The 23,635-nt window shown below is 40.8% G+C and overlaps 3 protein-coding genes across 3 annotated transcripts; 2 read left to right on the forward strand and 1 right to left on the reverse strand.

The window, feature by feature from the left end:
* Window positions 1-854: 854 nt before the first annotated feature.
* On the reverse strand, window positions 855-7,894 carry proser1 (proline and serine rich 1). The gene is made up of 12 exons (XM_085363796.1): window positions 7,850-7,894; window positions 7,697-7,762; window positions 7,292-7,360; window positions 6,481-6,575; window positions 6,246-6,339; window positions 5,938-6,048; window positions 5,341-5,442; window positions 5,064-5,142; window positions 4,712-4,804; window positions 2,310-3,621; window positions 1,327-1,468; window positions 855-1,215 (listed from the first exon to the last, which is right to left on the reverse strand). Exons 1-12 carry the CDS (start codon window positions 7,892-7,894, stop codon window positions 1,090-1,092), a joined length of 2,334 nt encoding a protein of 777 aa, XP_085219922.1. The 3' UTR covers window positions 855-1,089.
* A 773-nt stretch (window positions 7,895-8,667) lies between these two features.
* Window positions 8,668-15,709, forward strand: vps36 (vacuolar protein sorting 36 homolog). Its single transcript, XM_085363797.1, has 14 exons — window positions 8,668-8,821; window positions 9,027-9,095; window positions 9,192-9,262; window positions 10,382-10,496; window positions 10,592-10,681; window positions 11,266-11,352; window positions 11,938-11,970; window positions 12,147-12,224; window positions 12,458-12,592; window positions 12,746-12,811; window positions 12,908-12,972; window positions 13,362-13,446; window positions 15,117-15,193; window positions 15,339-15,709. The coding sequence occupies exons 1-14, from the start codon at window positions 8,726-8,728 to the stop codon at window positions 15,418-15,420; spliced, it is 1,149 nt and encodes a 382-aa protein (XP_085219923.1). The 5' UTR covers window positions 8,668-8,725; the 3' UTR covers window positions 15,421-15,709.
* A 3,395-nt stretch (window positions 15,710-19,104) lies between these two features.
* On the forward strand, window positions 19,105-22,542 carry thsd1 (thrombospondin, type I, domain containing 1). Its single transcript, XM_085363420.1, has 7 exons — window positions 19,105-19,108; window positions 19,173-19,567; window positions 19,655-20,255; window positions 20,385-20,546; window positions 20,653-21,073; window positions 21,178-21,718; window positions 21,836-22,542. Exons 1-7 carry the CDS (start codon window positions 19,105-19,107, stop codon window positions 22,466-22,468), a joined length of 2,757 nt encoding a protein of 918 aa, XP_085219546.1. The 3' UTR covers window positions 22,469-22,542.
* Window positions 22,543-23,635: the final 1,093 nt, after the last annotated feature.

Genomic DNA, 23,635 nt, shown 5'->3' on the forward strand with positions numbered 1-23,635 from the left:
TTTTTGTATGTACTACAAACTAACCCCTGACACAGCACATTCATTTGTAGTTTGCATACTTTAGTATGTGCCCCTGCTATGCTTTGTGAGGTTTTTCCTATTTATTCTTTACGAAAGCCTTCTCCAAATGAAGTTTAGAAGTGCTGGAAACACTCAATTTGAAACTGAGATGTAGACAGAGTCCTTACAATGATCTGCACTTCAGCTACAAAAGCATCAAGAATCTCCGTGCACTCCCAGCAACTGAGGTGGTGGCAATGTCCCAGCATCAGCAGAAAAAAAAGAAGTTGTTTCCATCGCTAAAATTATAGAATCGGATCTGTCTGCCCCTTTTCTACACGCTGTGCTCACAGTAACTTTAATTTAATGCAGCTTAACTGTAAATAAAACTGTTCTCATTTACCTATTTTTGTGTTACATAACTGAACAAACAAGAATTGGTGAAGCACCCCCTCGTTACCAATTTAAAACAGCCCAAAGTGTACTGCTAAAAACCTGATGTTTTTAGAAGAAAAAAAAAACTGAGACAAACTTAACATTTTCACATGTTAAAGAAGACCACTGTGCTGTAAATTTTTAGATTAGAAATTAGCATAACGGGGACATCATCAAAAAAAAAATCATGTTACAATACTATATCTTATGCCTGTCAATCTATTTCATTAGCATTTCATTTGCTCTGTAATTGGAAATGAGATACTACTGTGGCTCAGGACTGAGGTCAATTTATTACATAATGTTATGTGGACTTTTCTAATACTCTATAATTCATTATTCATTTATAAATGTTCTAAGTTTGATTAAAAACAGGCAAGTCAGGCTAATAATGAAATCACTCACAGTCTACCTGTCAAACTAACAACTTTCACAATTAATATTTACAACGCTTCACTATGAATGATATTACAATTATGCCTTTTCCCCCACAGACTATTTGACCCATTTCACTCCTGTTCCAACATACACAGTGATTAACTGTCATGTGCTCATCTGGGGTTCAAGGACAAATAGAAATTGTATCACCTGCTAAGAGGTGTGGCAGGAGTCAATGTTACTTTTTTACTCAATGTTTCACAACTATTGTAGGTTTCACGGCCAGCCCAACGGTTGGTGCAGCCCCGATTGGATAGGGAACGTGTGTCCTGGGCCTGCAGGGTAGTTGGTGAAGCTGTTAGGTTGAGTAGTGAAGTTCTCCAAAGCAGAAGGGGGATGAGGCTGGAACAAGATAAGAAAATCAGTGTTTACAACAACATAATATTCAGTTCTTTTTGTTTTTTTAAAACTTGGTCAGAACATTTGTGTGTGTGTGGTTTTGTGCGCATTTACCTGCAGCAGGGCAGACTGCACAGCTGGGTTGTGGAGGCCACTGAGTGCAGCGGGGGAGGCAGAGGGAGAGAAGCCTGGCACTTGGAACGACAGTAAGCCAGGAAACCCGCTACTGCCTGGAGGCTGGAGTCCACCGCTCAACCTGGAATATGCGCATGCATGGTCTTAAAAATGGCACATAATAAACAATAAAACCACCTGCATGTTATCTGTCCTTTTTTTAATGTGTACACGAGCTGACATTTAAAAACAGCTGACAAAAAGTCCATGTACTGCTGTACAGCTGAGCCGTTGCCATGCAACCAGCGAAGACTCTCCTTTAAGTCTGTGTGCATGGTGTTAGTATCCAGCCAATTCTAAGACTACTTTTCATAAGAATGTAAGAATTATACTAGCAACATAAAGGCAGCTTATGATATGACACTTGTCATGTATGTGCATATTATTATACTTGTTGTTACTAAATAATGTGGTGGCTCATTTAATTCCTCCTACAAGACAGTTTGTCCCTTTCGAGTTCAACAAAAGGAAACCTTCTGCTTGCATTACTTGTTCAAGGAAAACATATCACACTACATATGACGGAGTAAACAGTTGAGCAATGCTGCTGAAGGACTATTTGAGACATCACAAAAAAAAAGTCTAATGCTTGCACTCCATGTGCTCCTTGCACTATCTAAATGAACTGTTCGGTTATCAGACAATAACAAAGTGGAAAGTAGTTATGATTTACGATGCCCTTTTTTCCAGCTATTTTATAAGCTACTGGAAATCTGCGTCACATGGTGTCATCGTGTCCAAATTCTTAATGCAGTCTACTTTTCCCTTTCATTACTACAATACATGAATACTATAACAGGTAAGCGTTTGGCGTTCAAACTCAGTTTAATATCAGGAAGTCAATGCTGTATTGTCACACATAGAGCAGATTATGGCACACACAGCCCAGTTTCTGTATACTGGCTAGTAAAGAGGACACATACCCAGGCTGGAAATTGGAGCTGAAGGCAGACGCAAAGCCTGGTAAAACTGGTGAAGATGATGGAACGCCGACTGCTGCTGCTGCTGCCGCCGCCACCTGCAGTGGTGCCACTGATGCCACTGTAGATGGAGTGGCCCCTGGTAGTCCAATAAATGAAGTTAAAACAGGGCTCCCAGCACCATGCCCCCCTGCCACACCAAGTCCAGGGAAGGCAGTTGGGCTAGCCCCAGGTGGAAGGCCTGGGAATATAGAGGGAGCAGAGGTGAGGCCTAGACCAAAAGGAGAGGCTGCACTCGGAGGAGCATTTGGAGCCAAGCCAGAGTAGATGGTTGTTGGTGGGTGGTTAGAAATCTTGGTAGTTGGGGACATTGTTGGCATGGATGAGGGGACAGTTGAAGGAGGCAGAGATGAAGAAAGGGAGGGAAAAGGTGACAGGCCCGGGTAATGAGAGGGTGCATTGCTGGAAGACAGCGCTTGTAGGCCAGTGAGACCAACAGGACTAGGGAGAGAGACTTGAGGAGAACCTGAAGGGTGTGAGAGGCCGTAGGGACGTGCTAGAGCAGCCTGTGCAGAGCTTGGTGTGCCAGAGCGAGAGGTACCCTTGAAGGCAGAGGGTACAGGGCTATTACTGCCACTGCTACTACCCGCACTGTGTCTGTTCAAGGCTCCAGCCACAACTGCCTGAGCCTGTGCAGAATGAGCAGGGGAAGGTTTAGGACTGGGACCTGGGGTGGAACAGCTCGGAATTACTGGCGTGGAGCGTCCAGGGGGAAGAGACTGCGGTCCAGATGGGGTGTAACTTCGGATCACTGACCCAGAAGAGTTACCTGCTTGTGGGTGTATGCCAGGGAAGGGTGATCCTGACTGGTGTTCTGTGGACTGAGAATAAACCTTCTGCTGACTGGAGTTCGTCTGAGACAGGGACTCTGGGGCACTGCGTGAAGTAGCAGGGGTGCCTGGTCGGGAAATTGCGTGGAAAGGGGAAGGGGAGAAGCCCCCACTGCCAGGGACAGGAGTTCCACAAGGTGTGCCTGATGGGGTGTGCGCTTTAATGACAGATGAGGGTGTAGGTGTAGCATGACCAGTGGGAGTCTGTGGTCCTGCTTTGATTACAGATGGGGATGGAGCAGGTGAGGGAGAGGGGGCGTTGAGGTTGTGAGAGGGCACCATTCCTGGGAAAACTGGCGTGATGGGGGTAGTGGGAGGAGCAGGAGAGGCCTGGTTTGGGACTGGTGTGGACCCATGAGGAATGAGGAGGGGCCCGCTGTTAATTCCAGGTGTGGTGTTCTGTGGATTGCCTGGTTTATTGTAACCTGTAAAGAAGGAGATTATAGTTAGCTAAATGTGCGAACTAATGACTACTATTATCTGACATGCATGGACTTAAATCGAAAAAATGTTGCATTTTATTTATTTTTTAAATGGTTTTTTTTAGTAATACTGTTTACAAACATGTTTTACTCCAGGATGTAGGCAGGAACGCCCAGCAAAGAGCCAATAAACTTGCATATAGAGCATTCATACATGCAGCTCATTAAATTGAAATTTAAAACAATTTTCAAGATCAAAATATGTCTTCTTTTTACCTTTGGGGAAAGGTTTACATAACACACTGGGACATGCTAAAATTGTTTTTATCTGAACATTCTGGCTACAATAAATCTTTGCATTTAAGATCACAAATCTCCCCAAAGGCCTTCAAAAGATGTATTTCAATTGTGAAAAGTGATAAGACGCTGCATTTGGAAAACAAGTCATCCCAAGCGATGCGTGTTAAATGCCAGCACAAAGCATGAATCCAGAAAGAAAACGAGTGACATTAGTTTGAAGTTATTCCCAGGCTAGTCAACCCAAATCCCAACCCCACAAGTGATCAAAAACATACATCTACACTGACTGACCAGAAAACCAAAATATCTACAAGAGAAGAAAAAAAAAAAAAAAAAAACAGTAGAAAAATCACTGATTTGTTTTTACTGAAACTACTTCTCATTTGTCTGGTACATGTGCTGGGTGCTTTGTAGTGTTGTACTGTGCTACTGCATCACTTGCACTGAAAGGTAATTTGGTACTTTTTCAGTTTAGTCCTCCACATTTATTACAAGAAGAATTATCAAGTTAAATGTATCCGAAATACTGTAATACTGGAAGTGGATGGGAAAAACGACAATAAAATGTTCTCCGACTAATCTAAATGGACGGTTTTAATTAAAATCACAGTGGACTTTATTTCTGGTCACTCAGTGTTCCCAAGAGAAGTGGGAAAGACATCTTTACCTGATAAAGCCATTAAACTGGAGAAGCACAGGTAAGCAGCATGCCAGTGTGTTAGGCAGCAAGCTTCAACGAGTGTCTATTTGCTCTCACACTCACACGTACATGGTTGCTGTCATTGGATCATACCTGCTACTTTGTGGGTGGAGTTGTAGGGGGGTGGGGGTACGTTGGCTGTTATAACCCCTCCCATAGAAACAAGGCCTGCGTTGTTGTATGCACCTAAGCAGCAGTTGTAAATATTAAGCGTGTCCACCACACATTCATACACATAAAAGAATCACACACCCCACTACTTACTGCACCCAAACCAATCCCAGATGGCAATAAGAAAACATGGTTAAGTGCACCTCTTTAGGCATCAGTATTAATTGAATTGTCTCGGAGCTTGGTATCCACCTTTTCAATAACTGATAGGTTGTATAGGGAAATGCAAAGGAAACCAGAGGTGGGAGTGTGTTGCTTCTGTGGTGTTTCTTACTTGGTGCAATGGTGGCGTGGGGTCGGCACGGTGGTATTGGGTAAGGAACAGGTCGATGAGGATTGTATGTTGAGGGGAACTTGAAAAAAGGATCACAAAGATATAAAACACTTAGGTGATCAGCAAGTTCTGTATAACTGGAATACATAAAGTCAGAATGTGAGGAAGAATCAAGGAAAATAAGAAAAAACATCCTTTGTATGATCAATGGTTAACAAGTGAAGCAAATTATTTTTTTATACCATCATTATAGTCTGTGTTTGACGTTCATGCTTACAGGTTTGAATGGTCCTATAATTCGGGAAGCAATTCCTTTCCCCTCCATATTGTTAGAGGTGTCTTCTTTCTTCTCGCCTTCCTTTTTTACTGGTGGGTTTCCCTGTTACCATAAAACAAAATTATATTATTTCAAATGACTAGGCCCATTTAAAACAGATAAGGACATCCAGAAATGCACCATTTTGTTGTCTGTGAAGGTTCTCAGTCATCCAGGTCATCGTAGTCAAAGGAGCTTGCAAAGAAAAGCATCTGGACTTCTTTAAGTTGCTAGAAGACGTTTCACCTCTCATCCGAGAAGCTTCTTCAGTTCTAAGGTCAAATGGTGGGGAGTCCCAGATTTAAACCCAGTGGGAGTATCCTCCCAAAGAGGGACAAAAGGACCCCTTGATGATCCTCTAATTGGCTCATGTGATTCTAGCAACTTAAAGAATTCCAGACGCTTTTCTTTGCAAGCTCCTTTGAGCACCATTTTGTTGTTTACAATTTAAATCAAAAAAATCAATTTTTATTTCCAATGTAATGTAATGCAATGTTAGTTGTATGTAAAGTCTGTTAGTTCAGAACTTGGGTATCCTTCAACAAACCTCATACTTACAGGAAATGACCCAGTGACCAAGCTGGGTTTGCCTTTAGGATATGGATTTCCTGGTATTATTCCACAGGAGGAGATCATTGCTATGGGAGCCTTGCAGCCAACCTTACAGACCTAATAAGAGAGAAATATTATTATTTTAAAGGTTGTATGTGTGTGTGTGTACATTAAAATATGCAAACTAATGGAAAATAACACAATAGCACTCTTAGTTTAAAAGTTTATCTTAGTTTTTTATTACATTAATTACTTCTTCCTAAACAACAGACAACAGTTTATCATCTCCTTATTTTTTTAAAAGTTAAACTTGCCTGTTCCAGGATCCTGCGGGCACGCTTCTTCTCAGACAAGTGTATACGAAAGAGATCCTCCACTGGCCGATAATTCTGAGCATCTGAAATGTTTCTGAATGGGAAGAGTAATATTTAAAGGGATAACAGTTAGTCAACAATTGTACAAATCACTAAGATTTAAACGCAACATCTGAGTTACAGTGTTTAAAATGAGTTGTTTAACCTACTGGACACATTTGTAAAATGTACTCACAAGGCTATCAGTTCCAAGACAATCAGTCTGTCTTTTGAGAACGTGAAGCAGTTCAAGATATTTGCGACTTCTGTTGTGGGGATTGCAACCATTTTCTAAAGGCAACAGATTAGAAAGCATATTTGAGGAACAAAGAGGTTTCAACTTCACTTAAACAAACACATTTTCTAAGTTCATAGTATTTGCTGCACTTGTTTATATTAATCACAGATACATCTGTGATACAGATTACAAACAATTATGAAAGTGTATAAAAATACCATAGTTTGACTATTGCTACAGTTCAATTCTGTGACCAGCTATTTATGTAAATATTACTTTGACACATACCACCCACGTTGCTGTAGACTAAGCACACCCCCCTATGGCAATGGCTCTCCCCAACGACAGGGGCCTCCCCCAGTAGGACAATGCACCGTTAAACCCCAAAAAACAAATGCTCAGGAACAACTCAAAGAGCATGACAAAGATTTGCTGACATTGACCTGGCCTTCAAACTTCCATGATCCCAAACAAACATCAGGAAGATTTGTAGGAACAACCCTGATCCACAGAGGCCCCACCCCGAAACCATCAGGACCAAACGAATCCGCTGTCCCTGTACACAACAGGAAACCCCCAGAGGTCCCGTGTCCATGTCCCTAAGGTTCAGAGCCATTTTGCTGGTGGAAGGTTGACCTACACAATATTAGGCAGGTAGTCTTAATTTCTTTAACGTTGTAGTTGATTATCTCACACAATATAAATAGAGAAAATAAAACTGGGGCCCCAATCGAACAAATAAATAAAAATAAATCAGTGGTTTACTTACATGCTGCAGAGCTTTAACAGCTTTGATCTGTGGTTCAGCCCATGAAAAATACTTCAATATTTCCATCACCTGTGGATTTTTCAGGACAGTATTAGTGCAGAAGCAGAAGCATTAAAAAAGTGTTTATGTGTGTATATATATGTGTGTGTGTGTGTGTGTGTGTGTTTTTATCCTGAAATATGAGTTCTTTGCAATCATCCTCTTTTTTAATAAATAATCATGCAATTCATCTTGTAACAACTGTAAACAAACGATCATGCAACACGGGTTATACAGTGAGTAATCTATGATTCGAGGTATCGTTTTGCTTTGTGATTGATTAATCTAATCTTAATTAATCTAATCTTTTATCACATGAGGATAGCTGGGGCTATTAAATATGGAGGAAGCTTGTAAAACATTTACCTGTTTACTGGAGAAATAGCCATGCACCTGCTCAATGGCTCTGATGCGCTGATCGGTCAAGACGCACTACAGAAACAGGATGACGAGAGAGCAAGCTGGAAGCTTAAGCGATTCCAAAATAAATAAGATATTTTGACATTAGCCGCTTCTTACCTTTCTTATCTCATCCAATACAATGTCAAATGATTTCTTATCCATGTTTGTTGACTTAAACAAACGCTAGACTCTTTAACAATGAATACTACCAAAAAGCTGAACTTAAATAAACAGACTGATTATGATACAGCAGATTAAGTCAAATGATGTCAAATTCATTCAGATGACTTTTATTTTGATGACCAAAGTTACTCACTTATACTATTAATTCGTCGAAATTTAAAGCAATAAATATTCGTAGCATACTACTTAAAAATTGCATGATCGTTACATACAATACAACAATGACTTCCAAAGAAGAGGAGCAGTCTGCAGAGCAGAACCCGTCTGTACCAGATTTGCCCGCAGCTAACAACAAGCTAGCGGGCTACAGCTAACTCGACTCGGAGGACAGCGCAACTAGAGAAACGACTAGACACCCGGAAACAAATATTTGCAGGTGTTTTCATTCAATCATCGTTACATTTTTTGATGATCTATTAAATAGGAGTGAAAAAATGTCAAAATATATATTTTAAAATCTCAAATTAACCCGGGAAGATAGCAGTCCTGCTAGCTCCTGACAGCTGACGCTGTGAACGTCAACACTGAAAGGACCCCTTAGAGGTAGCTAGTTTAAAAAATACAGCGTGTAGCAAAAGTGTTAGAGAAAAAATATCAAAGCTACAGTTAACTGGGGTAACATCACCAATGAAGAGAGTTAATGTATAAACAATATATTTGTGAGTTCAGTTGACTTTAGCTTATATTATAATATCTATTTTGGTTTTTGTCGCAGGCGAATTTTGAACAGCATACAGGAAGAAAACATAGGATGAGTCTTACCGGAGAAGAAGTGAAGTGCGACCTGAATTGTTCTTGCTTTTCTTAAAAATGGACCGGTTTTCGTGGTCAAATGGGCTCCTAGAAATAAACGAAACTTTAGTGATCCAGCAGCGAGGTGTCAGACTGTATGACGGTGATGATAAGGTATCGTTTTGCTTTGTGATTTAACAGCCTGGTCCAACAACGCGGTGGCTAAAACTTACACCATATTACTGTTACAAAAACCATATATGTCAGATGCTGATGAAGAGTTGTTGCTTTATGTGGTTGCATGTGTACCGTGGGGAGTGTTTGTAGCTCGGAAAGCTGCGCAAGTAAGTAACGTCAAGTCTTTCGTGTCATTGTACAGGCTAAGCTGGATCTCGGAGTTACCTTGCTGAGCACCCATCGTTTAATCTGGAGGGATATCAAAAATCATGTAAGGGAGCATTAAACACACCCTAACTACCCACCTTGTGTGCCAGCTGGTGCCTATTGCTGATATGATGGCTCCTTTTGCCTTTGCTGTCTCCAGGAATGCTGCATCGCCATGCCCCTGTCACAGATCATCTTCTTTGAGGAGCAGGCTGCAGGAATAGGAAAGAGGTAAACACTGCTGAATACATTTTTTTTTCAGCACACTGCAATGGTCAACAAAGACAGTTAAAAATTATCAGGAATGCACTTAAATCATTGTGAATATCAGTCCTAATGTTTACTTATTCAATAGTCTATTGTTTGCATCATGTCAATTTTGTACATAAATAGTGTGATAAAGAGCAAAAGGTCTAAATTATTTAGGATAGACAACTGCCAAATTATTATAAATAGCATCTGTGTTGCCCCTTACTGATTCAGTAAAAGGACTAGATGTTACAATCCCTGATAATGCATTGCTTTAAATGGAGAGAATCTTGAGGGATGGCTGTTATTAGTAAAGGCAGCCCAGAAACTTTACCAGCGGCACACATCTAGTGTGCCTCAACTTTTGGTCTTTTACACCAGCTAATCTGCCATTTTTTTTTCTTCATTGGTTTGGTTTAGAAATTAGAGATCTGATCTATCTTATCATATTAAAATTTGGGACACATCGTCAGTAGTAAACTTTTGGATTCATCAGGCGTTTCGGCTATTATCACTAGACACCCTCATCCAAGGAGGCCATGCCAGGGTTGATCAGGCTACAGAGTGTGTCACTGCTTTATGTTAAAATTGTTATTTCTCTTCTTCTTTCTGCTGTTTAGTTTTCTACAGTTTATTTTTCTGTCTATTCACTGCAACTTAGAAATAATATGTACCTCTTTAATATTTATGGAGCCTCACTTCTTCAAAGGGACAGAGAGAAGTAAGACAAAAGGGACAAGATAGGAGAGCTAACTAGGCTCCATTGCTACTAAATATGTAGTGAAAACAAAGATCAAAACATGATGATCTCACTAGTTGTACTTTGAAAGAGGCAAGCATCACTCTTACATCAATAGATGTGGTAACAGCTACAGAATAAAAAAGTATGGGGAGAGTAAACTAATAAATCCTGTAAGGAGCAATTGATGGGGACTCCCTTCAAGAAACTTAAAGAAGACCAGAAGCTTTTCTTTCCAAGCTCCTTAGACTACAATGACCTGGATGACGGAGAACCTTCACAGAGAACATATAAATACACTAACTTAAATTTAGTACAAGAAAATATGTATCTCCTAACTACTGGTTTTTCTTATTCTTAAGTGCAAAAATAGTGATCCACCTGCATCCAGTACCTGCCAACAAGGAGCCAGGTCCATACCAATACAGCAAGTACTCTTACATCAAGCTATCCTTTAAGGAACATGGGCAGATTGAGGTAGTGATTCAACTTCCTCATTTTCACTTTTTGTACTGCTTTTTTTTTGATGACTTGGAACTGACATGGCTCTGTTTTGTTGTTTTTCCTTGCAGTTTTACAGGAGGCTCACTGAAGAGATGACCAAGAAAAGGTGGGAGAATACACCAGTTTCACAGCCCATTCCCACAGGAACTGGATCTCAGGTTAGAAACAAAAGAGCACACCATGTTTCCTCACTGATAACCATCTGTCCTTTGTGCTCTGTTATGTTTATGGGGATTTGTAGGTGTAGGTGGCACATTGTTTTCACTCACCAGCGTATAAACGCAACTTCCATGTACCGTAACAGTTCAGTATATGATAAAATGAAGCTTGGAATCACTGTCAGTGTAAGATATGTTCCACATGATGGCAGCGTAGGCACTTAATTCTTGTACCTTTCAGTTTTTAACAATTAGTAAGAATTACTGCCTGACATTTAGATTTTTCCAACGTTTTTTTTTAAGTATCAATATGCATCAAATTAGATTTAATGTTTCACAGAAATTAGTGCAAGAAGTCATTCCACTTGCATTAGGTCATGTGTCTCCAAAAAGTACATTACTTCATTTTTTGTTGAACAGGATAATGGTCAGTAAAATTAACGTATGTACTATATCAACTACTGACCACAAAGAGTTCCCTCCTGGATTTCTTTTGTTTGTTTTTGTCCTTCCTTGTCCTTTGAGACAAGTTGCCCGTGTTTAACTTGATTATGTGTGTTTTCTTTTCCTTTGTGGTCATGTAGGCAGGAAAGACACGTGCAGTTGGGATTGTTGGCATTGAGAGGAAGATCGAGGAGAAGAGGAAAGAAACAGACAAAAACATTTCTGAGGTAATGGGAAAAATAAAGAGTGAGAAATGGGCCAGAACTGGAATTATGGTATACTCTCTCTGATGCAGAGTTATGGATAAAATCCATCGCCATCTCCTTGAAACCCTTAGCTGAGGTCTTGTATTTAACCAAAGTCATTTTGACTAAATTAACTGTAAATATATTTTAAAATAAATATGGTTTGGATTTGGACTTTTTTTTTTTTTTTACATTTTTTATTAGTTTTTTCTTCTGTAAAAACTTGTCAACATTGGACGTTATTGCAAAGCAAGATGACCACAGCCACTGTGACACTCTGGAAGGCAACTGGAAAGTTGTTTATATAACTTCTATTGAATACATTATATGATATATCAGTATTTAAAAATACTAATTTAATCCAAATGACAGATACAAATACATGGCAAGTATAGCTTTTACAAAAATGGGGTTTAAAGTTAGGAAGTATGTTTTATATCCAGCTACAGGGGTGGGGGGTTTGCTGTGGAATGACATTTAAATTATATCTGCAGCCAGGAAGTTTTGTGGTTTATTTAATTGTCAACAATTTTGAAAGCCATTACTCATTCAGTCTCTGCTTTTCAGGCCTTTGAGGACCTCAGTAAGCTGATGGTGAAGGTAAGGAAGCTCTCATTTCATGTTTACATGTTTCTATAGTTGCTGAGTTATAACAGAATTAGGGAAGCTTTAAGTTATCCACTGACAAATGTGTAAATTTATATAATCATAAATAGCAGAGCTGTGTAAAACTCATTTCCTTAGTGGGATTTTCTTCATGATTCTCTTCCTAACAGGCCAAAGAGATGGTGGAGCTCTCCAGATCTATAGCCAACAAGATCAAAGACAAGCAGGGAGACATAACAGAAGATGAGGTAAAGAGTTTCCTGATGTGATGAGACAGAAACATGAAGGATAATATCTGTACCTTCAAGTCACTGTACTGTAATCCTCCTCACATCTTATTGAATCACACAAATCGCACAAATTTAACACAACACATGTTTTATTGCATGATACGGTTACCTTAGCGTTTTAGAAAATTGTGACTCTAAAATAACTTTTTTAGCAGCTTGTTTTTTATTTATTCTTGTGTTTTATTCAATAGACAATACGGTTTAAGGCATACCTCTTGAGCATGGGTATCGCTAACCCTGTTACCAGAGAAACACATGGATCCGGTACACATTATCACCTGCAACTGGCTAAGCAACTGGGGGATATGCTGCAGGCCCCTCTGGAGGTGGGTGTGATTTTTATTTTTTGGGGGGTGGGGGGGTGGGGGGTGAAACAGGAAAAAAAGAGATACCTTTTATATTTACTTACTTGCTTTTATTTTATTCTCTTCATGATCCTCTTTCTCTCACGTTCTTTCTCCCACTCCCCACTCTCACAGGAACGTGGAGGTATGATGGCTCTTACAGAGGTGTACTGTCTCGTCAATCGTGCTAGAGGGATGGAGGTAATTCTTCGAAAATGCACACATAACTGTAACACAACATTGTACTTCCACACTACACACAAACATCTTTGGTTATTTTTTTTCCTCTTTCCACAGCTGTTATCTCCAGAAGATTTGGTGAATGCGTGTAAAATGTTTGAGTCATTGAAGCTCCCGTTGAGGTGAGTTTGTGTTGCATTTGTCTTTGTATTCCGTTTTAAATTAGGTGTGCACTAAATTAATTTGAATAGAGACAGGCTATGTTACTATAGTGCTAGGTTGGTGCCCACTTCACAAAGGCCAGGCTCTTCCTGCCAGGCTTCCTGTTGATTGAAGGGCTGTCCAGGCCTCCGCAGCTGTCATTTCCTGTTACTTCTCAGTTTCAGAAAAAAAAACAAAAAACTGGCTTGTTTTACTGTTTGCGTACAAAGTTGATCCCAGCACTACAAGCTAGTTGCCATATTTTAACTGTCTATAATATTTAATAAAACAGCCTAAAACCCTAAAACTGGTCTCTATTCATTCCATGCACACTTAACCCCTTTTTTCTCATATCTCATCTTGTGTGTAGGTTGCGTGTGTTTGATAGCGGAGTGATGGTGGTCCAGCTGCAGTCTCACAGTGAAGAGGAAATGATAGCTTCAGCACTGGACAATGTAAGCTTTAACTGTTACAATCATAATACAGTCTGTGACGTTATCATGCTTTAGGGTGACTAAACATCACATTCCACTACTTATCAAAATGAACTAAATAATTTAAAGGTGCTGTGAATAGGAATGTAAAGCAATTTACATGTAACAACCTTTTATTTGCTCAAAACAGTATGTTGGCTGGCATCTTTTTAAAGGACTCGGGGCATGATTTTGTCATGAAAAGGAAGAGGTTAGCAAAGAAAAAACTGGGATAATCAAGGAAATAAAGAAAGTAGACAGGCGTATTGGGAGCATATGGCAATGAGAGAGGTGGCAAAGGAAAAGACTTATAGTAGGTTCTATGTGAAGCCGGACACAAAGGAAGGGGAAAAGGACTTGTATATATTTGCTAGACAGAGAGGCCAAGCTGGAAAGGATGTGCAGCAGGTTAGGGTAAGTAAGGATAGAGATGGAAAATGTGCTAAAAAGCGAAGAGAGTGTGCTAAGATGGAAGGAGCTGATGAATGTAGAAAATCAGAAGGAGGGGAGAATGGATGAAGGACAGCTGGTGAATCAGAAAGCAAAAATTAGCATGCATGGTGCTTTACATAGTGGGTCTAACCCTTAACTGTTCTGTGTAGTCCTGATGGAGAATTATAGAGAAAATCAGAAGGACTGTGTGTGGCTGTAGAGAAAGCATATGATGGGCTGCCTAGATAAGAACTGTAGTTCTGTATAAGGGCATTAGAGGAGAGGTTGAGATGGAGCCAGATGAGCTGTTGTGGCGATATTGGTGATATTGGCTATTTGCTGATCTATCAGGGTCAGCATTTATAATGGCTGATAATTGATTTATTTATTTATTTTTAACTAAAGACGAGACAAAAGACACACTATTCAAACATGTTATGAGTGTTGAGCTTGCACAGTTCGTTCACCGGAGAGCGTTCTGCGATGTATGTTTGGAACCACAAACACAACAAACAGCTGATCGGCCCAGAATTGGGCAAACAAGTAAATTAATAACTACAGATAACAAATGTTAGGGAAATCTGTTTATGTTTTGAGTGTCTGACAGAATAATTAAAAAAACTGGACAGTATATCAGATTTTTAAATGATCAAATATCGGTATTGGTATTGGTCTAAAAACTCTGATATTGGTTAGACTCTACTCAGTTCCTCCCTTTATTGCCACACTGCAAGCTAGTGTAAAACACTGGCTAGAGTAAGCTTAAAAACTCAGTCCACTAATGTCAGCAAATGATCTTCTCCCAGCACAGCATAGCCTTTAACATGAACTCTTTGTTATAGCACAAAAATGTATAATTCTATATATATCCCTACCAACTTCAGGGAAATTACTGCAAGTTGTCTAACCTTGTTATTGCTAGGAAAATACTAAATGGCTAAGTTGGCTACTCCTTTAAATGACTTCACTAGGTAATCTAATCTATGATACTGATTTATGGGTTGCATTAAACTAAGCTGATTTTGGTCAACAGAGAGTTATTTCAACACAGAAAAAAAGGTGAATAAGTAGCAATTGCTTTCTTCTAACCAAGAACAATCTGTGCAGTACAGACACTGCTCCAACAAGTGTGAACAAGCGTTCAACTACACGTTTTCTGAAGGTTAAGAGAAAACCGATACATTTATAACCAATTCTGTATCTCTTCCTGTCATGGACAGGTGTCAGAGAAAGGCTCCTTGACTGCAGAGGAGTTTGCAAAGCTCTTGGGTCTCTCTGTTCTTCTGTCAAAAGAGCGGTAAGTTAGTCATGTCAGTCAGTTTTACTTTATCGTCATGGTGTAGAAGTGTGAAATACTTGTCTGTGTCTCATATTTTATAGTTCTTTGTTGCTGCAGTTTGTCATGTTGTAATTTATTTGCCTTCTTCACTCCCCATGTCCAGGTTGTTGCTGGCTGAGAAGATGGGCCACCTTTGTAGAGATGACTCTGTTGAGGGTTTAAGATTCTACCCAAACCTATTTTAACCTGTTTACAATTAAAGTGGAATATATTAACAGATGATTTCTTTAAAAAAAAAAACTATATCAGCTGACCTCTACAGGTGCTGTACTTTTCATACATGCTGTATGTATCCAATGTATGTATCCATTTGGTGTTCTGATTATAATAGAGCACTGTGAATCCACCTATAGATATGTTTTTATCTAGAACTACGAGCGATACTGGACTGTTTTCAAAATGTTTCAAGCTTCAGGTCCACTCTCGTTGGTAGAGTGACCATCGGGTGTGTTTGGTAATAAATGCTTTTTGGAAAACGGCACTTTATGTTTTATACTTTGTTTTCATTCACAATGTACTCATTCTGGAAAAGTCGGGTATACCTATTCAATGCAACCAAAGCATTCTGTTATGAAAAATACCATCGCTAATGACATTTTCCAGAGTAAAATATATAATAAGTGGTTAGGGACTGTAGCGTTCCCTGCTGACATAGATGCCCAGGTTTCAATTAATCCAAATGACCTGCTCCACATTGCATCTTTTGTTGGTCATTTAATTTAGTCCATCAACATCAGTTCCTGTCCCTTTCCCAGCAAACGCTCCTGTGAGTGTAATCGCTTTGGGTAAATTCAAGACCAGACAAGACAGACTAAAATGCGTCTCCTGTCAATCCAGTTTACAGAGTGCATGTGAGTAATACTCAGTCCCAGTTCAGAGGAAAGTTGTGCTAGACAAATACCAGAGTGTGTGTTTTGAAGGCAAAACTGAAAGTTAAGCACGTGATCAACTGGCACAACAAATCTTTCAAAACAATACTTTATCATATTCACCCACAGTTACCATATAGCAAGTAACTACATATGAATGAGGAGCCTATGGCAACAAGTAGTGTTAGAATGGTGCTTCTGTTGTCACCATAAAGTATTTTAACAAACAGAATAGAAAAGTTCATTGTTCCCATTGTGAACATGAACGTTTCATCTCCAGAGAGGTTTCCTGTTCTGTGTGGACTCTCGCCAGAGGAAGAATGAAGGTCTGCAGAGTTGATTAGATTACCCTGCCATGTGGCCCGCTTATTGATAGATGAATTCAACTAGTTCAGGAAGTCTCGAGAGCCGAGCCGAGCCGAGCCGAGGCAGATCTGATTCTCATAATTGGGGATGCATGCACAATATTTAGGTTAGGTGAACATTTTACCGCACGACATGAGTCCAGTTGCTCTTACAATGAGATTGACTACGGCTTTCTGCATAATTTATGATTTGGTGTGCTTTTATTTTATTTTATTTTATTTTTAACTCTAATTGGTTAATCATAGAAAAACGACATATATAGTTTACTATACAATACTGATTAAAACGTTAGATTTTTTTTCTCACACTGTCACATAAAGTATTGAACTACAGATCCCTATGTTGAATTTCACATATTTTTCCTGCGGCACTGCCATCTTAAATGTTTTGATGATCCGGGCGCCTGTTAAAACTGATATCGATCTTTGGAATGATAGACTTAATGCAATGCGATCCTTTAACTGCCAGAGCAGGAAATGTATCTTTCATTTGTGCCTTTTTTCATCTAGCATGAAATTTCCCAGAGCTAAAGCACGTTAGAACCAGTTCCACTTCTCACTGCTTCATTTTACCTGCTATTAATCTCAGGCAGGAATAAAAAGGGCGAGAGTCGTTTTGGACGCAAAACGTTCTTTATTTTTTAAATATCTTCTTAAATGGAAGCTTCAAGGCAGATAATATTTAAGACTTAAGTCGTAAACCGTTTAACTGCGTGTCTAATTTCTGAGAGGAAAAGGGAGTTTGTCGCAAACATAATACGCCCTCTTGTTGACCTTACTGAGCGGATCTCTTTCACGCGCTCTGAACCCCAGCGCGCGCCTCTGGAGCGCTCGTGGGGCTGTCATACTTGTCCCCCTGACTGTCAGTGAAATTTATTAGCAGCTTATCTGGCAAAAGAAATTCGCAACGAGCATATGGAGGGACAGTTACTGTGGGTGCTGTGCGGGGGAAAGCGTCGAGGAACCATACTTTTCTGAGTCTTCAAGACACGTGAGTACAATTTGATTTAATCAGACTGCACTACACAAAACAGTAAAGGGTTAGAGTCACTATGTAAAGCACCATGCATGCTAATCTAGACTGAAAATCAAGGTTTAGATTCACTAATCAGAAGGTATTGCGCATACAAAGGGCGCTGTGTTTATTCGCGGATTAAAAACCAGTCATATCCTGAAAATATTCACCCAAATGAGCTACACAGTATGAGCAGGGGGTTAAAAACAAGCAAACACCAGGCTCCACCTTAACTTTGTATTTGCTTGGAAGTTTGGCTGACTTTATGATGGAAATAATAACTAGTAGTAAATTTTCTGATTCTGCTCTGACTTCAAAAGTCTGAAATAGTCGGTTTTTGAAAAAAAAAAAAAAAAAATATATATATATATATATATATATACATTGTTTGTTATATAGATCAATTCAGACAAGTGTTTGGCTTCAGCCTACTACATGTTTGTGATGAACAAAGCCCCCTCCCCTTCTTTTTTTTGAAACCTCTCTTGTGTGATGGTGGCAGCTCCCCATACCCATTGTGAAGATGAAAGGAAGAGGAAGACGCCAGTGTAAATTCAGAAAAGTCATGTTCACTGTTCATACTCTAGCCTTCCTGTTTTCCATACATGCAGAAGAGCGCACAGCTTCTTGTACACACACTTAACTGCTATCTAGTACTTCTCTGTGGATTATCTTCTTGGTTTTTTTGTTTTATTGTTCTATGATTTCCCCATTTAAAGCTTTTTACAGCGTTGTGATGGTGGAATAGGACGATCATGTGGTGTTGGAGAAGAAGGAGGCACAGGTATCGGAATGCCACAGGCTGTCTCACTGCTGTCCTTCCTGCTAGTGCTCATTGGATATGGTGAGTTTCTACAAATCTATCATCTTACTGCATTTTAATTGACTGTTGAACGAGGCTAATGCGTGGCCTCTTCAGACACCCGCTTTCCTTTGTGAGGATGTGAGGTCCCAACAACAGGATTTACACAATACAGAGCACAATAGCTCTTAAAATAACATGCTACTAGTGCGTTTCCCCCCACTAATAGCACCCTGATTCTTGGCTTATATACTCAAACATGTTTAACTCTTTGTCTGTTTGATATCTATACTTTACTGCTTTTGAACCTGTTAATGTGGACTCCACTGAGCTTGTTCTGTCGTTCTGAGCAAAAAACTATACTTTGTGGTTGTTTGGGCAATATATCTGATGTTGGATAAGGGAAATGTATAAGAGGTTTATAAAAGTATTATAATTGGACATAGGACACGTTGTTATAAATTATGGTTACAATGTGTTGTCAAAACTGACGCTTTATAAACTCACAATTGAGGCCAAGTTTTACTAGAAAACCTTCTACAATTTGTAAAATTACCAACAAAAATGAACAGACCCATACACTCCTAGTATTTTTTTAAACAGCCACAAATATTAACTCACACTTGAGCTTATCATTCTGATTAATTTACCTAACAAAATGGAACTAGAAACAACCTTTAGGTACAGTAAAACTTTGCTTGCATGCTTGGAAAATCTGGATTTTTTTTTAAATAAATGCATTAATGGTTAACTACAACCAGACTTAATTTTACCCATTGTGGACATATTAAGAAGGTGTATTCACCACTTGTAGAACAATGTGTAACATTTTCTTTTTCCTTTCTCTGTCTTTCTCACATCTACTTGTGTGTTTTCTTTCCTGCAGCTTTTGCAGGGCTCAATATCTGGCCCTCTTTGCATTCTGCCCTAAGCAACAGCAGTGTATTTGTGGACTTCAGCATAAAATCCAACAGCAGCACCATCCGGAGAAGGAGCCTATCTCTCGTCAACACGGAAAGCAACACCACTGTTCTGACCAAGTCTCTCCACAACAATCAACCGGCTGGCAGGGTGGAGTTCAACTGCTCCTGCTTCCCGTACGCAGGAACTTTCCGGTTCCTGCTGAGACAAACCAGCATCTCCACTGTTTTCCCTACTAATAGCACAGAGGGCAGTAGCATAGAGAGCACTACCTGGTGGTGGAGTTCAGAACTACAAGTCCATTGGCCAACCTTTCATATTGCCGTGGAGAGAGCTGGGAACCACTCTGGATCCTTTCAGGCAATAAAAACAACATTTCAGTATATACTGCTGTAAAACAATGACCATAAATAATTATCATACTTCTCTTCTGTTGTTTCTCTTCAGGTTGGGATATCCACTAATGAACACTTTCAGGCTTGTTCCAGCGGCATTGATTCTGCTCTCTCACTAGAAGTCAGCTACATGGAGTACAACCAAATAGGTCATAAGAGCATCAACAAGGTCCGAGCCCTCACGCGAATCCCAATCAAACCCCTCCGTTCTCAGAGTGTTGAACTGTCCTGTGCCTTCCCATTCACAGACAGAGATTTCATAAGAGTTGCTCTACAGTCTCCTCACACAGCACAGGAGGTGAAGAGCTCTGGACCGCTCTACCTGTCCCGTATCTTCTCCTATAAGCTGCTAGTGGAAAATGCCAATGCTTACAAGAGTGGCTGTGAGGGCACTATGACTGTTAAATTGATCACCCCGCCCTGTGCTCACATCAATGGGAAAGTATTACTGTATAGTGATGCTGCTTCATCTGCAGAGGAGCCCACTTCTCCCCCGTTGGCCTTTAACTGGCTGACTCAGGGAGAGAATGAAACTGAATTCAACTGCTCCGTGTTTTACCCGGGAAGGCATAAGTACTGCTTTCGCTTTGTTTTCAACTACAGCCGCTCGCCCAGTCCAGCACAGACGTGTCTGGTGGCTTACAAAAGTGCAGGTGAGATTGTTTAGCCCGTGTGTTTTTGGTGTATTGGAGTGGAGGGAATTTATGTAGCAATGCAGAGTTAAAGGTTTTAAACTACTAATCTGCTTTATCGTGTTTTAACACTTTCCTTGCATCCTGCAGAGTCATGGGGGCCATGGCAGCCGTGGAGTGTGTGCAGCGTGAGCTGTGGAGAAGGGGTGAGGGAACGAGTGCGTGAGTGTTTACTGCCCTCAGGTGTGCGAGGGATGCAGTGCACTGGCATGATCAAGGAGCAGTCCCTGTGTTCATTAGAGGATTGTGTCGGTGAGTTTGTTTACCCTTAACTTGCTCTTTCTAAACTTCAGTATCTTAGATTAAAGCTTTTTCTCTTCAGTTTTGTGTCCAAACTTTGTTTTTCTTTTTGTCCCAGTGGTACCAGCTCCTTCTCCATCTCTCTCACCTGCACCGGTTGGAGTTGCACCCTTGGGCGGTAACATGATTGTGGTAGTTGGTATCTCCCTTTGTCTGGCTGTGATTATGGCTACTGTTGTGGTGACGGTGTGGAGAAAATTTTGCCAGAGCCCTCAGTGCAGCTCTGTCCGGAGAAGCTCCATGCATTCTCCTGGAGGGCGCAAGCTCTCAGATGAGGCTTCCATCTGTGGGCACAGCCTACAAAGACCCAGCCTGTCTGATGTTCACAGCCCTTCAGGGGGCGTGGGTGTGGCTGCAGCCCAAAAAGATGGGGCTTTCTTGGGAAGTCAACCTCTCTCACAGACCGTGGTGATACCACTCCCACAGGACCCAGAAAGACTATCTCCCACTGGCCAGAAGGTGTTTCCACCAATATTTGGGTATGTTTTAAAATTTATAATATTCTATCCCAGATGTCGCCCTTTTTGTCACAGCTATTAAAAAAAACACACACACAATAAACCGGAAACTATTTTTTGCCTAGGTACAAATTGGCACAACAACAGTTGAAAGAGATGAAGAAGAAGGGCTTAAAGGAGGCTACACAGCTGTACCATGTCTCTTCCAGCCCTGTCCATGACACTGTTGTAGACACATCTGCTTCACCCACCATCTCTCCCATTCCTACACCGATTGGATTTGCTCATTCTGCCTCCCCTTTAGGTCTACAGGGTGATTCTAAACTCAAGAATTTTCACATTGCAGCTCCCTTTTCTGAACCACCACCACAAACTTTTAGGGCCACACCGGACAGACTGAGTCCTAGAGTGGAACTGATCGTAGGTCCTCCTGTTGCTGCTCACGCAAGTAGGAGCAGCTCCAAGTGGCATGACCGCACTGCTGACTGGGTAGAGATGGTAGAGAGGAGTGGGCTAACAGGTTTCAGAGAAGAAGGACATGCAGCAGCGGGAAACTCTTATCATAAGAATCCAAATTTCCGACGGACTTCCAGTTTTAATGATGCCAAACCTCAGCTACCGTCCTTCTCACAGTCCAGACAGTTCAGAGAAAGAAGCCTGACCCAGGTAACTTATATACTCTTTAGTATGATTTTAATTTATTTTTTATTTTGTTTATTTATTATTGCTGTAAAACATTTTAGTGCCACGAATGGTCAAGTTTAACCGTTATGTCCTTTCCAGGTGGGATCTCGGACTCTTCCCGAAGGAAGCTGTTGGAGCAAAGGAGGGTGGGAGAGACAGCCATATCGCTCTTATCCAATTCCAGAGCATGGGGCTTCAGAGTGGGCTAGATCCAGATTACAGAAAAGTGACCAGAGGAACCCCTGGACAGAGAAACCAGTGCTTTCACACATTAATGAAATCAAACATGCTGGAACCAACACAAACACAATTTCAGCATCTGGGACACAGGGTAAATCTGACTTTAATAGCACAGCAGAGAGGAGAAAAAACAGTGACCAAGTTTCAGGGATCGGGGGTCCCGCCGCAGCACTTGTTAGTTCTCAGGAAGTGAACCAGTTGAGTTTGGATCGGGCTGAACAGAACTGGAATCGTCGTGGCCCCTCACCAATTCAGAGGAACATCCTGGCCCGGAAATTAAAGGAGGCTCAGTCCAACTCTGCAGCCAAGGGGCGCAAGCGCAGCTCCAGCTTTACTGCTTCATCTTCAGACCAGAGGAAAGGTCGCTGCCACTCTCTGCCCGTGACTGAGGAGTACACCAGCAGTGATGGCTCTCCCTACAAGCTGAGCGAGGCAGAACAAAAGATGCTGGATCTAGATCTGTCCTCGTCATATGTATGGGAGGAGGAGTAGATCACAAACGACAGCTGAGAAAAGCTGCCACTGAAAATCACATTTATTCTTTACCCTTCACCCTACATCTCTGTACCCACCTATGTATTGTAATGTTAGATTTATCTCTATATGTTTATCTTTTAAAGTTCTTATTTTTGACTTTAGTTTGGAATTTTTTAAGGTTTGTTTTGATATTTTGTAATATTATTACTGACTGAAAGTTTTATTTAATTCACTGTATGCCATTGCTGAGATTTTTAACACACTTTGGAAATACATTTCTCCTCTGTACTTCAACAGCTGGTACAATAAACCTGTCACATTTTCTAAATGCACTCTTAAAATCAATACCTAGGCCCAGATAATGCTCTAGTTTTATTTCCACATAACTGTATGTGTTTCTTTTATAGTGCTGCCAAGTCTTCTGCAATTACAGTACTCTACAATACTGAAACCGCACCAGCTACACTGCTTCTGTCACAATGGCCACGGGCCGATAGCTAAATTGGACTCGATTGCAGATAACCACAAACAGAGACGGCTCAAACGTTTTGCAGTGTTTATTATTTAGTCAACCAGTGAATTCGTGACAAGGAGTTGCTAACGAAGTAGCCGTGGGTCGGGGGTGAACGGGGATTTAGCAGGTTGAGACGGGAACGGAGCGGTTGCGTTGGTGATCGGCGTGAATCTCGCTTTCAGGGAGAGGCGGTGGTAGTCCAGGGGAGTAGTGGAACGGCTGGCAGACCTGAGTTCCGCTGTGTCCAAGGTGGTGAGTGAGGCTGGAGGGCAGGTAAGGCGAGCTGGGGTTGAGGGCGATGACAACGAAGGTCCAGGAAATGCACATGAAACCAAGGTTAACAATGAAAAAGTGGCAAGAGCGTGAAAAGCCGTAGAGTCAATACCAACGTGAGGTCTTTGACGCACTGGCGGTGAAGGAGAGTCTGAGGGGACCTTAAATCCTCAACCTGATTGCCCCGAATCAGTCTCAGGTGTGCAGGACTGCAGCCGGGAGATGGCTCCGCCCAGGGGTGGAGACCAAGGAACTCAGGTGCCTGATAGCACTTTCCAGTCGAGTCTCCAGATCCTGACAGCTTCACTGTTTAATGTGAGATCTAAGCAGTGTCAAATATGTAATGAAAATTACACAGTTGTATCCATTGTAACTATGCTTGAGGACAATCAAAT

The sequence above is a fragment of the Diplotaxodon limnothrissa genome, linkage group LG10 (assembly GCF_057381915.1).
Source record: "Diplotaxodon limnothrissa isolate DT_005_m linkage group LG10, D_limnothrissa_male_GT1.1, whole genome shotgun sequence".
NCBI lineage: Eukaryota > Metazoa > Chordata > Actinopteri > Cichliformes > Cichlidae > Diplotaxodon > Diplotaxodon limnothrissa.